The sequence below is a fragment of the Wyeomyia smithii genome, chromosome 1 (assembly GCF_029784165.1).
Source record: "Wyeomyia smithii strain HCP4-BCI-WySm-NY-G18 chromosome 1, ASM2978416v1, whole genome shotgun sequence".
In the NCBI taxonomy this organism is placed as follows: Eukaryota; Metazoa; Arthropoda; class Insecta; order Diptera; family Culicidae; genus Wyeomyia; species Wyeomyia smithii.
The window spans coordinates 6,840,640-6,859,352 of NC_073694.1; the positions used below are offsets into that span (position 1 = coordinate 6,840,640).

The 18,713-nt window shown below is 36.3% G+C and overlaps 1 protein-coding gene across 2 annotated transcripts in view; it reads right to left on the reverse strand.

Annotated features, from left to right (window-relative positions):
- Positions 1-236: 236 nt before the first annotated feature.
- LOC129719685 (katanin p80 WD40 repeat-containing subunit B1) overlaps positions 237-18,713 on the reverse strand; it is a 47,922-nt gene continuing 29,445 nt past the window's right edge. The window contains exons 5-6 of one of the 2 annotated variants that reach the window (XM_055671084.1): positions 11,110-11,342; positions 237-11,049 (exon numbers count right to left, since the gene is read on the reverse strand). In XM_055671084.1, coding sequence (XP_055527059.1) covers positions 11,111-11,342 — 232 coding nt within the window. In that variant the 3' untranslated portion in view covers positions 237-11,049; position 11,110. Of the gene's footprint in view, positions 11,343-18,713 lie in introns of both variants that reach the window. The other variant, XM_055671077.1, reaches the window with a different exon arrangement.

An 18,713-nucleotide genomic window follows, 5' to 3' on the forward strand; every position in this document is an offset into this window, starting at 1 on the left:
AAAAATGTTAACCCTTCCGCGCGCTAAGTCAAATAATGTTAGGAATCTTTTTCTTTAATTTTAATTTTTCTTCTTTTTCTTAGTACTTTGTTTAGCCGCTGTTAAAATGCGATTAGTTTGTTGCTTGATTGCTGTGTCTCTGTTTCTGGGGGGACTGTATCTCAGTGTTCGCTCGAATCTCACTAGATTTTCGCTTGTCTTTCATTAGTTTACTTGATTATATTGTTTCATTTAACCTACTAATCTGTTGCGGTGTGTGTGTGTGTATGTGTGGTTTTATTTTCTGCTTTTCTCACCAATAATGGAGAAACATTAGTTTGAAGGCACTTTTATTCGTTTATGTGTTATGTCGCATTTAATAATTATATTTTATTAGTTTTAGTTTTGTTTTGGAGTAAAGATCACTTCTTGCTTCGCTTGCGCCGTAGTGTAAGATTGATGAATTTGCTTGTTAGTAGGTGAGGTTTAATGCAATTATTTACAGTGTTTGTTTGCCAATTAGTTTCAGCCAATATTGTCACATTATTTTTCTTTTTATTGTAGTTGAATTTCTCGCTCTAAAAAAAGTTAGTCATGTGATGATTCTTTTATTACCTACTTTTTACATGGTTTAGTTAGTATACTGTCATGTGATCTTTCTTGCTGCTGTTTCAGGCGGATGGCGGAATGGACTAAAGGCATGCTACCGTTAACAAACTTTGTTGTATCAACGAAAAACATTGCTGCCTCCAACTAAAATGTTACGCAGTGTGTTAAAATGGTTTTTCAATCTAAAAAAAATTGATTTGCATTTGTCGGTTTTTTAAGTGTGAAATTTACTTCAACACTGTATACTGCTTCGGGATTATTTAACTTATTAGTTTTGTACGATTCATGTTTGCTTTGGGGGCTTGTTATTGACATTGGTTAGTGAATTTGAACAGAGGGGACACAATCAATAGCTAGCTAATATTGAAGGTGTTGATGTGCTTTGAAATAAACATTATTGAGTTTTTAACGAAAGTTCGCAAGTAGAGTTCGGTAGAAACAAACTAAATGTTAGCAAGAAAATGTAATCTTCAATAAAAAAACTTGAAGAAACAAAATACATACCAATAATTTCATTATAAAAATGATAGTTTTCAAAGAGCAATGTTAAGTAGAATTATACCAAATAGGGATCTTTTAAATGTCTATACATGTTTCCGAAATATATTGCTTGCCAAAATATTCTTCTCTAATTAATTTTTGCCTTCGATTTGCCTTCTCTAAAAAAAACTATCTGTCTTACACACGAAATCATTTTCTTTTCTCCTCTCTCTCTCTTTCTCTGTCTTTAAAATCTCTATCTCTCTAAAATCTTTCTCTCTCTCTCTCTCTCTCTCTCTCTCTCTCTCTCTCTAAAATCTTTCTCTCTCTCTCTCTCTCTAAAATCTTTCTCTCTCTCTCTCTCTAAAATCTCTCTCTCTCCAAAATCTCTCTCTAGCTGATTTCTCCTTACTTCTCTCTCTATTTCTTCAAAACTTCTCACTCTTTCAAAAAATTATCTCTTCTTCTTAGCAAAACCTTTCTGAATTCAAAACACCTATCTTCTTTAACTCACTCTAGTTTCTCTCGCATCTCCCTTCTCTTTTTGTGTCTAATCTCTCTCTTCTCTTTATCTCTCAACGACTTTTTCCCCGTAAAATGTCTCCAAACCTCTCTTTTTAAAATTTCTTTCTTAGGAGTTGGGTTCTTCCCTAACTTAGCCCATCTTTTGCATTAGAAAATTCTCTCTCTTGCATTCTCTCATCTGATTTTCTCTATTCCTCCTCAGTGGTCTTATTCTTTTCCAGCTTTATCCTTTTCCTGCCCCTGAAAATCTCTCTCCTTCTGTCTATATATCTTCATTCAAGTTTTATATTGAAGAGAGTCAATCTGAACATTTTATTAAATTTCTTAAATTCTTTTTTTCTGATTTAGTTAACTGCGAAATAACTAAACCATTAGAGAAAAAGGGTTTTTTTTGATACAAAATGTTTCTCTATCCCTAGAACTTTCTCTAATTTTCAGAGACAAAAGACTCGGAAATAGTAACGCGGTTTCTGGCAGACACAGATTCACCTTGAAAGTTTTCAGAACAAAATATGCCTTTTCCAAAAGTAACTCGTGAGAAAAAATAATTTATTAATGAAAAGTCTCATACGGTAGCTAACTGATTACTAAATTTTCAATTCACCAACAAGGTCAAATCTCACATGTTGAATACCATCCAATGTGAGTATTCCTGTGAACGAGATAATACCCAAAAGTTTAGGATCAGCGGCAGATACCCTTTTCAAATCCAAGATAGCGGCTCCGATACCTGGTTAACAGCCTACTATGGGCAAATTCCATTCATTATGAGTATTACACTGGTCGATGAAAGGGCAAAAATGCTGTCCCAGCTCAGTATAAAAAAAGATTATAGTTTTTTAGCCATTCCTGTGCAATTTGGTGCCTGTAACCAGTGAAGAAATGCGTAATCGTATGTCAAAGCGTTGCATGGTAATTGCTCGCTGGGTTGTCGCTTCAACGTTATGTTTACGAGAAAACTTATTCAAGTCTCTGAAAAAATGTTAACAGCTAGGGGCATCAAAATTCACAGGAATGGTTGAAAAGTATAAATCTTTCATTTTTTCCAATTTGAGCTTTACAACACCTGTGGTGACCAGTGTTATCGAAACCGGGATGGTGTTTTTATAATTGCGCTAACCTTCTCAACGTTTGCTTGCGCGAGCGAATTTTTTTGGGAGAACGGATAGATTTTCTTCAGACTTCAAGCAGATTTTTCCGGGTTATTGCGAGCAGTTCCAAACATTTTTCAAAAAAAAAAAAAAAGTGGTATTTCCGCTCAAAATCCAGGAATCAATTTCAGTTGCCTTTTTTAAAGCTAAAGTGGCGACTTCCAGTTTTTGGAAAACAGCCAGACACCATGTAAATAGGTGTTACTGGAACCAGGATAATGCCCAGAGGCCGCGAATCAACTTCACACGGTATTTCGAAACCACCCGATATGAGTAATTCAGAAACCGGGATTAGAGACTAGAAAAAAAATTTAAATTGGCTTAACCCTCTAGTGCCCAGTGCCGCCTTCAGACGGTCTTCAGTTGAACCTCTAAAAAGCTTCAATAAGAACTTAAAAAGTGTTTATATAGCATCACAGTGATCTTTTCGAAGTCCGTCTAAAAATTAATTTGGGCACTAGAGGGTTAAAAAGCTGTGAAATATAAAAAAAATATTCCAATTTTTTAAATCTTTTACCCAAAGCACGATCGTTCAAAAAGTTTGAAATAATTAAATATTTTAAAACTGCAAATAAATATGCATAGCGTATAAACTATCAAAAAACAGGCACTCAACTCAATTTGTACCCTAAATACGCGCTCCAACGAATCTATCTCAATGTCATTCAATCGAAGATTTCTTAGGGATTTAAAGTTTTTTCGATGCAAAAGAACAGGAGGTCAACGAACTGCGAACAATTGATTGATAGAACGCTTTTGTTCCGGCTTCGAAAGGATGCTTCGCCGGAAGGGCGGTGACGGTGAAGGTGTTCTTCAAGGCCCACTTTCTCTCTCTTTATCTCTCGCTATTCTTTAATATGAGTATATCTCGCGATTGCTTTCGTTAAACCATTTGATTCGAGTTTTTCAATATTAATATCTGAACCGAGTTTCAAAAACAAAATAAATAAATAAAACAAAATCTAACACAAACTCTCTATCTTTCTGCATCTCCAAACTATCTCTCTCTTCCTTTTTTGTTCTTTTTTTCCAAATTTCTTCTGATACTTTAAATCTGTTTTTTTTTCTACTTAAGCTATTAACACACTTTTCCTCCTTTTTTTTACTCGAAAATCTTTTTTTTTTTTTTGCATAAAAATATTCTTTTTACTTCGTTTATACATACTCACCGCTAACCTTTCTCTCCCTTTTCAGCATAAAATTACTCTAGTCTCCCTATTCAAAATTTTACTCTGACGTTGAATTCATTTTTGCGGTGTAGCTACACCAGGACTACACTTCCACTCTGTAGCAGTTTTTTTGCACTCAAAACTAAATTTTTTCTGTCCCGGACTACACCCGAAAACAGGGTGTAGTTTGAAAAAAAAAACAACAACAAAAAAAACGCTGTCAAATAATGTAAGATGTCCGCTTTCAAGCTACAAAGAGCAGTCCGGGACGAGTTATTGTTCCCTCGCTCTTCTATATCTCATCGACGTTTCATTCTAGAAAACTCTCTCGTTATAATTTTGTTTGTAGCAAGCTTTGTGTACTTTTTTGTAAAAAAATCTAACCTTCACTTTTTTATCTCTTACTCTCTAACTTTGACTTTTTCTCCAAATCCCCTTCGAAACTATTTTTAAAACATCTATTGCTCTCTCTAGCTTTTCTCTCTGCAGTTATATTGTAGTTCGGCTTCATCCACTCTCCGCCGCTGCCATTTGTTTTCTCTCTCTTTTCTCATTCTCCCCCGCTCCTATATCTCTAGTTTTTTTTTTTCTGTAGGAGCCTATGACCACTGCAACCATTAGTTAGATATATTGTGGTAATATCTCTAGTTTACGTTATACCCTTAAATAATTAAACCTCGCTCTCTTTTGCTTATTCTTCAATTTCTAATAGAAACCACAATTTGGTGGTTCAGTCCAAGTCTTTTCAAGGAAAAAAAAGGCACATCCTACCTCTCTCTCTCACTCCCTACATTTCATTTGTACTTTCTCTTCCGCGCTCACTTCCTCTCTAAATTTCTTCGAAGGAAATTTTTCATTTCATTTTTTTTTCATATGTTTTCGCTAGTAACTTTAACAAACGATATAATTCAAAAAGTGACTAACCTTTAGTTGAAAAAAAAACAGTTGCATATAATTGAATTAAAACATTGAAAAGTATTGGAAAAATCAACATTTCAAATTCGTAGTATCTTCATGCCAATCTAATAAAATAATGGAGAATGTTGGAAGAAAAAACTATAGAAGTCAATTGGAAATATGTAATAATACCGTCAGCCAGGGTGAGATTGTGCCATCCAACCCGTGGCTTGTCAGCTATCTCTTCCGGGTCCGAAGACTAGTCTTTCTTTGTTAAGTATGAGATGGCTGACAAACAATGCGGTTTTATGGCACAATCTCACCCCCACTAGCCTAATCTTACCCCGGCATACGGTACATCATTATTTGGCATCGTTCTGTATAAGAAGGGGACGAATTTGAAGATTTTTCGAAAAAGTTTTTTTTCAAACTTTAGAGATTCTCTTTCCAACAAAACATAAAAAACTTTTATTTGACTCATAAAAACTGGAAAACGAAACGAATGAGCAAACACTTTATTTTTTAACCGTAGACCTACGTTGAACCGATTATAAAATTTGGCTGAAATTTCATTACTTTGTTGCTCGAACATTAAAGCAAAAACCTGCGGATGTTTTCTGCTAGAAGGCAGTAGTGATGAACCTTCCAGCTGGTCTTGAGGAACTATGCTGGACTAACAAGCCAATCGTCGCGGGTTCGAGTCCCGGCTCGGGAGAGACTGTTAGTGTCAGTAGCATCGTAGCGGCAACCCCGCAAACAGTTGACTGCGAAGTCTGTGTATAGTAAACAGAAGGTCGAGTTCCGAATCGGAATGTAGTATCAAGGCTTTGCTTTGCTTTTGCTTTGGCAGTAGTTATATTTGATTTTGGGACTTTTCGGTTAGGGTGGGTGATTTTCTTTAACGTAGGTCTACGGTTGATTAAATTTTTCTGTCCTCCGAAAAACATGCAATTACTGAGTTGTGAATAGGCCGTTTTGAAATATTACTTCAGAGGAATAAAATCACAAAAAATAACAAAATCGAAAAAGTATAGGGTTGTATCTGAGATACGTCGCATTATTGATAGGCTGAGCAGATTTCCTCAAAGGGGAAACGGGACACACGGGAAGAATGTTTTTTTTTTATAATTTTTACTAACAAACAATTATTCATTGCCCTGCTGAACCATCCTTATTCTGTACAATGCTTTGGGTTTGATCAAATTTTGCGTAGTAGAGCAGGGCCGGCGGTTGATGTGGGTAGTATAGGTAGTAGTACCCACTCGGAAAACACCCTGTGGGTACTTACCCACACGGAATTATAGGACAAAACGAAATAGAATGTAATTTTTTGATGGTTTTGAATGGAACTGTAAGTGGAGTCTTCCCAGAAGTCCGATTAAGTTTGGATGGAGACTTGTTGACAAATCTCTTGAGCCTTAACGTTTGCATTAACAAATGCAAAAAAATGCCGACTTTGCATGGGTTTACCATTACACGCACTAACAAAACAACCCAATCATAATAACCCATGAGTCAGTAGAAAAAAAATTGACTCAAACTCTATCCGTGATAGCGAAAACAGTGAAACTATTTCATTCAAAAGTGTGCGCGTTCAAAGAACGGTACCCCGCGACGTCAAAAACGGATATCGGGGACGTCGGGGATACGCCCGTTTCGGCATCTACAATATCTTGGCACCATTGGACAACAATCAAGCATCGATAGAAAGCCCGACGACCGTGAGCGATGAGAAGCTCCAAAAGATGCTGAAGACCGATCAAACTGTGAAAATTAGCTGGCGAACATGGATGGCAACGACTGGCGGGGCACTTTGTATTTTACTGGATTTCAAAGTCAAAGCGGCTCTTCTTTCGCTCCGGACTGGCCGTAAACGGGGAAATTTATAGTAAGAAGTGCCTGTCGGAAGTTGCGTCGTTCATCAAGAAATGCCAAAAGGGCGGAAACGCGGTGTATTGGCTAGATCTGTCGTCGGCCCACTACTCGGAGCATTTGTTGAAGGCGATGGAGTGTCTCCTAGCTGCGCCCCATCAAGAGTTTTTGGGCAAAACTGAAGCGTAGGATCTACTCCAACAGTTTTGTCGCTAAACTGAGGAAAAATTGATAAATCGGACGAAGAGAGAACACAAAAATATGCCTAAACGCATGTTTTCGCCCGCCATGTCGATTGTTCCAGTTAACTGCCAGAAGGCACCCATGAACCTTCCCTGTTTCTTACTACCCACTCGGGAAAACAGTGTGACGTCGGCTCTGTAGTAGAGTGTGATTTTCAACTTTGAGATTGTAGATTTGTCGAGTGGAAGATAACTGATGGAAAGCAGTGTTGTTAATCTCGCTCATAAACAGCATGCAACACCTCAAGTGAGGTTTCCTTGCTCTCGATATCACACACTGGGGTAATTATCACTCTAGCTATTTCTCATTCTTTATCGCATTTTTTTTTTTTTGCTCGGCAATAAGTTTTGATTCACACGATTTTTTTCGGATGAACGCAAACTCGCATTCGCTCCCGAAATCACACACTGATGTCTACACACCCCTAGTCGCGAGCACGACCAGCCGAAGACAATTTTAGAGAATCATTTCAAAAGGTCTTATCTGCTTTGATCGATTTTTTTATCGATCACTTTCATTCGATCACCACAACTTATTAAACACCTTTTATTACACGTTATTTGCACCAGTTGATAGCGGAGGGATCCCTCTAACGTTCTGAACGAAAACCACGCTTCGGAGAGTTACTGAAGCTGAACCATTACCAAAATAAAGGACGCTCCCGAAAAATGATGAAAGCAGATAGGACCTTTTGAAATGTTTATCTAGAATTGTTTCCAGATGCATTGCGATGGTTGCGGAGGGATGAAAAAATATTTCGAGTAGGGTATCGCACTACTCCTGAAGCGGTTTCCTTCGGCTGGTTTTACATTAGACTATTGTAGGCACATTCTCGGCTGCTGATGTACCAAGCAAAACCGGGGAAATGAAAAAAAGCATTTTTGTTTTAGAACACATTTTTCCAATCACTCCTCCTAATTGAGCAATTTAAGTCGCGTACTTCAACCCGCAAGCAAGAACTCGCGTACTCTATTATAGTCGTCGAGTAACAAGACAAAAGAGTTTTTGCGTTCCGGTGCACGTTAGCTTCTACTCCGACGAGTGTATGAAGAATGAAGAGTTTCTCGAAAGCGTGTGCGAAAAAGACTTGAGAAGCGTAGAATATGTCTCGTTCTCAAGCAGAAAGGAGGAGAAAGGTTTTGCTTCACGCTCGCTTTTCAACGCTACACAGTGGGACAAAACCAAAAATAGTAGGACATTGGTGTGTGTGACGAAACGCATGGTTTGAGCGTTTCGATGTCTTCTAGAAAGTTTCTCAGTTTTATGAGTACTTCATTTGGGTGATAAATTTTTTTGTTTAAGGGGGGTGTACACCAAAATAAAAAAAAATAGTTTTTTTATTTCTTGATGAACTTGGTAACTTTCTTCCGGCACGTTGTAGAACTAGCTATTTCGAGCAAATTTGTAGAAGATTGGAAAATTCTATTTTTTAACCTGACAAAGTTATAAGGTATAAAAGTAAAGCACCCACTTAAAATTTGTTTTTGGGTGATAACGCTCTTATCCTAGTTTTGCCAACATTAAAGTGTTCTACAAACTTCAAAATAAGATTAATTGTCATATTTTTTCAGAAGAAAGTGTATCGCTATCTCTTAATTTGGAGGAGTTATGTCTGTTTTTGCAATTTTATGACACAATTTTCAAGAGAACACAACTTGTGGAAAGGCAGATATTGGCAGCTACTTTTAATTTCATTTTATTCGCTATACTTATTCCCTCCAATTGTGTGTATATGTCGTACTGGAATCTAAGGAGATTCTTAGGAATTTTTTGGAAATTAAGCTTAAAAAACTGCGGTCTTGAGCAAAGTTTTTATAGAGGCCAATAGCTTTTGGTTTAAGAACAGTTTCATTTCCAAAGACCCATACGTGTTGCTCGTGTGCGGTGTAGTTTTAAATGTTACAAACAAATTTTATCTAGAGAATCTAACTACTTAGAAATCAACTCAGGGCTCCCGATACCATTGACATCATTCTATTGAATTATTTTTACACCCTATTTGAGGGTTGTAGCTCAAATCTCAGTGAACTAAATTTAAATAATTTAGTGACTCCATCACTGGTAGTATTGGACGAAGACCTCAACTTTCTAGGGAATAAGAATCGCGGGATAAAGTAAAATCGATATACGAGGAAGGGCGCCACGTAATAATAGCACTCCACACTAAACTGTCCATCAAAAAGAAGCCCTTGATCTTTTAAAGAATTTTGCTCAAGATTGTAATTTGCTAAAAAACAGAAATATAAGTCAAAGTCAAAACAAGGGCAACTAAAAACCCTTGGTTATCTAAATAAATTTTTTGGAGGTCGCAGCTTTCTAAGAGGTTAAGGTCAAAATACGATGCAGTTGCATGTACTCTAGCGTCACTTAGCGGTGAAGCTCCGTACTAAATCATCAACCATCCAGAAGTTTTTGACCTCCTGAACAAGTTTGTTCAAGGTCGCAGCTTTCTAGGTCATCGGAAACACGAAGCTATTTGCCCATTGCAGGTGATGGTGACAATTTTGGGGGTGCGGCAATATTTAGTAAAGCGATTCCAAACATTTGAGCTGTATTAAGAATATGTTAAAGCATATTTATATTTATCAACGAACTAAATTTGTGATTTTGCTGCACTATGCACAGTAGTACTGTTAATCAAGCTTCAATACTGTGCACAAAAAGTATGCCTATTATTATGTCACTTGTTTGGCGAATATTTCAACTATTAATCAAGATATTTTGGTTTGGAATTCCTCTAGTGATATGCAGTTTTTATGCATTTCAAATGCAAGTGTTTCGTTACTAGAGTAAGATGTACTTCTTCACAAAAAAAAGAATCAGTTCTGAGACATCAACATTTTCTTTGTGTCTTTCTCTCTATCGTTATCTTGCAAACTGTTTTTTGTGTCATCAAACATTAAATATCTCTTTCTATCTACATTTTACCCCTCCCCGTTTTTCTTAAAAACTCATTCTGTATCACCAATTTAAATTGGTTTCTAGCTTTTGTCTATTTTAAGACTGTCACACTAAATTTCACCAATTTTCCTTGAAAATGAAATTAAAAAATAAAAACTTTCAAATAAAATAAAATCACATTTTCTTACTGACAAAATATGTATCTCACGAACATTCATCAAATAAATTCCACACAGCTAGCTATTGATTGCACATTCCGCTTTAAATGAAGATGATTGCTGTTACTTTAATACTGGACAAAAAGATCGAAATTATGTCCTCCTCGCCAGGCAGGACACGGAGGAGGACCGGCTATACTGCCAAAGATCATCTGTGCTATTCATACTTTTTTTTTTTCATAGTTACTTTTCAATGACGCTTGCGTCTAGTTAGTATGAGAAGGATGACGATGCGGATGATGATTTAACAACGAACACTAATTTTAAATGTACAATGTTTGGAAGAAACAGAAAAAAATGGTTCGATTACTAATTTACAATTGTGGGTTTTTTGTTTTTGTTTAACTTTTATATACTCAAAAAATGGGACTGATCCCAACAAAAAGTTACTGCATTGCTAAAGCAATGGGTAAGCAAACGTTAATCACATTTTTTTAGTTTTATCGCCTTCTTTTTTTGTTTTAAAGTACTAAGTAAATCACCTTTTCCTGATTTTTTTCTGTCTTTCGTTTGCTTAGTATCCGGTGCCATTCTGACGTTAATATTTGGGATTGAGCTTTTCTTCCGAATTGGGTTTGTTAGGAGTAAAAATTCGCATGTTTTAATTGTAACATCAGCTATGTGCCTAAGGTGTAGTGAAAATAAAATCCCACTGCTCAGTTAGGATATTTTTCCGCCTTGTTTTGCATACTCAATTAAAATGCTCAGTCTTATTAATAATCTGTATCGAAGTAAATGTGTATTTTCGCCCCTTTGCTTGCGTTAGTTTAAGATTAAAATAATTACGTTTTTTCTCTTCTAAGATAAAAACAAATAAAAAAAGTTTAAAATTTGCAGTTACACAATTTCATGTTTTTGCGGCTTTGTTCAATAAATTAGTGGCGTTAGCGGTAAATTTTATTTAGTCACGAGCATTTTGCTACTCAATCGTGCCCCGTACTCTTCTGTCTTCTGAGTTCTGAACTCTTTTCCGCGGAGCGAAACACAATCGAACTAACAATCATACTAGGATAGGTTAAAATTAGAGAAAAAAAAGAGAAAGAATAAAGCCGTTGGCTCGCTCACCTCACAAGTCGACTATCATATTTTGCAGCTGCTGCAGGTTGGTACCGATCTTGGCGTTCTCCGGCAGGCTCCGTATGCTGATCAGCCACTTCTTGCACTCCGCACACTTCCGGTAGCGTTCCTCCCGGCTGATGTCCACTCCCAGGGTGCAACCGCCGTACGTGTTTTCCCGAATCATGTCCAGAAATGTCGTCAGAATCACACGCAGCGTATCGCAGGCCCGCGTACAATGGCTGAAAACGGGAAAACCGGATTTGATTAAAGTATTCAAAATGGCGCCCAGGGAAAATGCTAATAAAGTACGGTCCTCTGCTAACCCCCTGGGAGTTGGTAATAATAACAACTTCTAGTTCGGAACCCTCCGATAGCTTATTGAAGTACCATGTAATAGATATGTTTTTTCCAGTGGAATTATATTCGGCAGAAAAAAAAGGAAATCCTATTGAGTAAACTTTTTTTCTTCCTCTGACTGTTGTTTCCACTTCAACCATTCATGAATGGTACCGTACTGGCGAGAGAGGGACACCCTTGAACGGCGACTGTTGTTAATCATTCGTAACAATATAAACAAGCAGCTTTCGCACCCGGCTCGAATTTTCGATTTTTGACTGACACTCATCATCGGCAGTTTGTGAACAAGGAAATTGGAAAACAGGAATAGGATGATTGAAACATGGAGGATATAGCAGCAAAAAAAAAAACAGGCATTCAAACTAGATCATAATCGCATCAACAGTAAAAGTGCTTGTTTGTATCTCGCTACTGTGCGAAAACGTAACGAAACGGATCAAATGTCGACGAAATTACATCGGGACTTTTGGTTCCATTCTTTCTCCGATGCACGGTGAAAGGCGTTGCGAAACTCTAGAATAAATTAACTGTTCAAAGTTGACGGGAAATGAAACATGGAAGTTTAGAACTAGACTGAAATTCATTAATTGAATTTATTACAAAAAAAATAACTTTCAAAAAAATGATTTGAAAAAACTTAAACAATCGATTTCAAATAAAATTTGCCTTACAGCTGATGTTACCATAAGGTTTGAAAATCTAAGAAGTTGATCCCAGATGCTGGAAAAGACATTCTAAAATCAGGTAAAACAAAATGGCCTGGCCGTGAATCGTTTCTAATAATCAGAGAAAAGCCAGACCGAAGTCCGGGGACTTTTTAGTTGATCTGTTAGATTCATGAAAGAATGAAGCAAACTTTAAAAACTTTAGTTTACAAAAAATATTTGTAATTCTCTGTTCATATATTACTAATCGTCCGGTGTTAACAATTTTCAAGGTCGACATATCGTCGGCTTCGTGCAACACTGGCACAACTCAAAATTTTGCATTTTTGAGTTTTTTATGGCAAACGATGCCAAATACTGTTAAGTTTCATCATACGAAATCCCATTTCGAAAATCACAAAAATTCCAGAGTTATAAGTAGAAGTGCCTTTGCTGCACAAATCGAAATTTCTCCATAAAGGTAGTAAAAATAAGGTTTTAACTTGGACGACGAGCTCATAATATGTGCATAATAGACTTAGGTTAAATAAGGATTGATAATCTTAAACTTCAAAGTTTTCTTGAAAATCGAAAAATAAATTTTCGCCGCAAATTTTCAAACGCGTTTTTCTCGAAACTATGTTTTTTGAGTTGTGCCAGTGTTGCACGAAACCGACGATATTTTATCAATAAAAGTTTGCTAATTCCTCAACCCTGATTTTCTGTGATTAGTTACGCCTAGTCTGTAAACTTGTTTTAGTCCAGTTTTTGTCGAATGATTGAGAAAATTATTTCAAAGACAAAATTTATTTTCATGATGCTCAAGATTCATGAATTATAAATTTACTACAAAATAATGTGCACAAAATAATGCACTGCTAAAATGTAAATGATTAAACATAACTTTTGCAAAGAAATTTATTTTCATAAACAACTTTCAACCACAGAGAAGCCTTCAACCTAGAAAATTTAAATCTACCCATCATAACTCAAAGCAAAAAACCACTCATCCTCATCCCATATCATACAGAGTAGAAAAACCTGAAACCCCAATTTTTCACTCATCTTCCCGTTCCCAAAAGTAGCCGCGATCGCCATGACTGTCTGTGTCCCCCTACCTATTTTCCTACAGTAGTAGCGTTTGAACACCGAAATGAATTAAACCCTTGACAGTTAGTCGCCAACCGAGTGCAAACAACAACCCATAAAAGCAGTCTCGATTGAAATTTTACGCACTCTTCAGAGCATTATTCTACATAATCATGCTCCTGCTGGAATGAGTTTCACTGTTCTCCCCAATTGTTTATTTCCTTTTATATAAATCGTTATAATATAACGTAAACCACGCCCTTCAAATAAAAACGCTATATTTACCTATATTTTCGCTTGACTACACATAAAAGAAGGGGAAAAGTAGATTTAAAAGGAGGGCAATAAATAGGAACGCAGACAGTGCTATATATTAAGTCTTATAGCCGACTGTATCAGATGTGTAAAGGAGACACAAACCTGTTATTAAAAATCGCCTCCCAAACGGAACGAGCGCCCTGCATGTTAGTCAACCGTGAAAACTAGTTCCGGAAAAGTAGATGCGACTGCTAGCGACGCTGGTTTTTTTAGGCTGGGAAAATGAGATGCCTCTAGTGAGGAAATTTTGTTGTTGCTTACTTGTTTTTTTTTCACGAAATCAGTATAATTCTAGAGAAAAACACTCAAAAGATTGTATTCTTATGGTAAGTCATTCATTGAGAAACTTTGAGGTTTGAAAATGACACCATTACGACCCTAGTGTCTCAGTTGTTAAGAACAACTATTGTGTGAACATCAAATCAATTTATATCACCAAACCGTACAATTCGCTTCATCCGTGAAACATACAAATAAAATAGGACCCTAAACACTTCCTTGCGGGACACCAAGTATATTAGCAATGGGATCCTTATCTGAGTTACAGTACTTTTTCGCTTCAATCACGGTTAAAAAAAATTTCACCGTGATTCTGGTGAAACCGTAAATTTGGCAAATTCTTGAAAATCGTTTTCTTTTCTATTCAATCGAAATTCATGATATATTGAGAACACAAGGCACCTATAAGAATTATGTTTACAATGTATTTTCTAAAACTGAAACTACGTTAAGTGTGAATTCGGCGAGTAGAGATAAAAACGAATGATTATGAAATCGAAAAAGCACTGTTGTAACACGGGCATAGAAATTGTATAAAAGCGCGTTCAGGTCCAAAAACACCGTAACAAAAATTCTTTGACCTCGAATACACTGATCAACACAGGTGCACTTCAAAAGCTCAACCTAGAAAAAAAATGGAAGATTATAGCTATTAAACCATTCCTGTGAACTATCCCTTTCTCGTAAACATAACATTGAAGCGACGAACTCGGCGAGCAATTTCTATACGACACTAAGGGTACGTTTAGACTATTAGACATATCGGTCAGATTTTGACCACTGCAGAAATCGAAAGTCTGCTCGATTTATCGTTCAACATACTTTGTCGAACTTATTTGTATGGCGGTGTTCACACTGCTTGCACAAATCGATAGGAAGAACTGCCAAATAAATGTCAAATGAATTCGTTTCTCCATTTAATATTTGCCAGCACACAAAAAACGAAAATGATGTTTATTATCGAGAGCCAAAACAAAAAACTGAAAAAGAAGTCAAAGGTTGCTATGTTCTTGGAGTCGAATGAAAAATAGAAACTTTACTATCCCATTCGACATATCGAACGGCATGTCGAATCACAATATCGAAAAGGTGTAAACGTAAACCAACATTGCATTCGATATATTTTCGAGCAATCAACTCGAATCAGATGAAAAAATCAGATAGTCTTAACATACCTTAAGTTGACGTGTTTTGGTAATGGTTAGGGGCACTAAAATTCAAAGGAATGGTTGAATAGCTATAATCTTTTATTTTTTCTGGTTTGAGCTTTTGAAATGCACATTTTTTTCATTTTGTCGACCAGTGTTATCTTTTCTCATTATTTTTCACGTCTAATTAACAAAAATCTCGCATTACAAAACTTGTTTCTGGAATTCTTTTGAGGGGCCGCTCATGGTGGTACTCATCAAAAATGGTCGCGACGCCAAAAAGGGTTGGTCTTACTGAATGACACAAAATTCTTGAATAATATTCACTTTACTGAACAAAGTGCATGTGCAAAGTTTCATTCCAATCAAAGCAACTCGAAACTGTTCTTCCTAAATTTTTGTTCAGTTCATAATTAATTTCAGTTCAGAATTCATCAAACTACATTTCAGTTTGACTGGATATTCAGGATCAATTGAGTTTTAGTTCAGTCTTAATTTATTTTCAATTCAGTTTCAGTTCAGTTTCATCTCAATTTTAATTTTAAAACCCAACTTCAGGTTAGGTTTCGTATAGTTTCAGTTGAATTTTAGTTCAACAGGTAGTCGAGCCAGTGTATCCGTTCATCAGTCTGTACAGTACGATGTAATAAAAAGAATGAAGAGTTTTTAGACGGCAATTTGAAAGTTATATCTTTGAATGAGCCAAAAATGCGAATAGCAGCAATCTATAGGTTCCCACATGCCTGTCTAAGAGACTGTGTGGATTTTTCTGGACTTCTTTCTTGAAAATATTGCACAAATAATAGTGCGCAGGAAATTTCAATATAAACTTTCTAATACAACCTCTCTAAGTTATCAATCAATAGTAGAGTCTAATGGATTAACTTTACTTTAACAAAGTCGACCACGAAAGCATTACTCACAGAAACGGTTTATCGAGTACGATCATAGATACATGTATTCACAAACTTGTTCTGCCATTACTTTTGCTAAGATTATCTTAGTTTTACTGATCACAAATCACTGTTATTTAGTTTAGATGCAAACCGCTCACCATGTATTATAGAAAAAAGCATAGTCAAATATGACTATAACAATATAACTTAAATACAAGAGATAAAAAAATTATGTAACGCGATTGATCGAACAAAAGAAAGAAAAAAATATTACCAGAACTTGATAGCACGTAATCGCTGCAACATCAGAAAGGTGTGGAGTACTGAATGAAATTGTTTTCCACAAAAGTACGAGCGACTATCATAAAAGTATTTCGAGATTGATTGTTGGTGGCACTCCACTAAAAATGAGGTAGGTATTTGCAACACTTTACCATGCGAGCTAGTCAAAAATTTGTTGAAGATGTTCAACAATGATGCACAGAATCTCATGTTAATACGTCTACTCAAAACTCCTAGTTATGCTATCTGCCACGGGAACTGAAATAGGTAATTATGTTCCTAGTCTTAAAAGGTCCTTTGCAGCAAGAGCTGACGGTATTTCGACTAGAATAATAAAAAATAACATGCGAATTAACATTACCAACTTTAATCAATCGATTAATTGAAGTACCCTCTCCTACTTGCTAAATACATGCACAAGTCGTGTCTATTTTTAAAAACGGTCAAAAACAACATAAGTAACTACAGGTCAATTTCAAAACTTCCATCTTTGTCTAAACTATTTGAAAAGCTTATTGAACAACGAATACTTGGTTTCAGGGCCGGCGGTTGATGTGGGTAGTATCCCTGTGGGTACTTACCCACACGGAATTATCGGACAAAACCAAAAAAATGTAAATGTTTTCTATGTTCAAAACTTGAAATTTCAATGGATATCGTTAAGCGAGAGTTTATAAAGTTACAGATTTCATGCATTTCGAAGCGATTTGCTATCATACAAAATCTCGATTTCGAAAACTTCAAGAGTTACTCTTGTGCATTTTTTCATTGATAAAAAAGGCGACTTTCACTACTAAGTGAAGCTTCACCAGAAGTCCGATTAAAATTTTGGATTTTGGATGGAGACTTTTTTCGAGGAGACAAAACTGTTGAGCTTTAACGTTTGCATCGAAAAAATTATCGATTTTTCATGGGTTTACATTTGCACGCATTAACGAAACGACCCATGCAGCTTCAATCATAGTAACCTATGAGTCAGCAGAAAAAATTTAACCGTGAAACTTCTTCATTTAGAAGTGTGCGCGTTTGAAGAATGGTACCCCGCCGCGTAAAAAAAAAAACGAATATCGTGCGACACTTTGTGGACGCCGGATACTCCCACTTCGGCATCTACAATACCTTGGCACTATTGGACAAGAATCAATGCATCGAAAGAAAACCCGGTTCCAAACGGCCGACGAGCCTGAGCGATAAGAAGCTCCAAAGGATGCTGAAGAGAAAGACCGAGGGAAAAGTGCCTACATCGCTGCGTGCGCTCGGTCGGGAGTAGAGATGGTCGGGTATGGATAATTTGTTATCCGTTTCCGACCCGTACCCGACTCATCGAGAATTTTCAAACCCGTACCCGACCCGAACCAGAAGTCGGTTATATGTGGTTTCTCGAATGATGACCTGAGTTAGGCTAGAACCGAGTGTTCATGTGAAAGAATGTTAATAAACCCAGAGTTCCAGGCGATATATCGGTTCTTTTAGAATCCAGCGTAACATCTGTCACTGAGATCGTCCGCTCGTCTGATGTTGAAAAAATTGACCATTTTTATCACGCAGCAAAACATCTATTTATAGATGTGTATGGAGAATTTAGGTTCCATTTTTCGTGTTAGATTTTTTTGAAATATTAATAATAACTTTAAAATGAACCAGATAGAAACAATAAACAGAATAGGGTAAATTAACCTAATAGGGCAAATTAACCTATAACCCCTTAATTCTATAAACCTGGCTGGACAAGATGTTTCCCGATGGAAGTTTTCTAAAAATCACTCGAGTTTTCACATGTTAATTTACCCTACTAGAACAACACGGAAAACGGTGAAAATGCATGTTTGGTAGAGTTTAACAAAACGACAAGTTTTATGGGCACATCGTAGCAACCTGGAATCTATAATTCGGTATAATACAGATATTTCTGTACACAGGTCACTGGTAACAGTCACCTGAGACCTGAGAGGAGAAACGAATACTACACTGAAAATTGATTGAAACAGATGACATTCGTCGTCTTTTGATAGCGGGTAACTATCTTCCTGCTGTAACCCGAGCATGACTCGAACTAAGTTTTTAGTAACATCAGGAACACTAAATGTGCAAATTTGTCTGTGAAACACAGATTTTTGGAGTCAGTTTCTGCAGATTTTTAAGTTTATATATATTTACGCAGACTTGCAACAATTTTACAACTCTATACCTCACTATTTTGTGAAACGAAAATTAACATTCAACCGTGATGAAGTGTATAGTTCGAAATTGTTCCAAACGACATTTTTTTGATACCCGAGTAATATTTACGTAGGAGGTATTACGAAAAGTGTTTATTTGCAAATATTGCTTACACGTTTAAACAACAAAAATGCCTTTAAAAAAATCGGCAAACTTTTAAAACTCGTAGGTTACCAAAAAACAAAAATATTATGTTTCAGAAAATATTGTTAATTTCATTGCTTGTATGGATATTATCATGATAAGAATTTTTCGAATAAGTTCACAGTCAAGAAAAATGCAATCATTCTTTTACAGGAATCACTGATGACGTTACCGGTGCAACTACAAAATTGTTGCTACATAAAATAGAAGTTGGTTAAGCAATTCCTCAAATT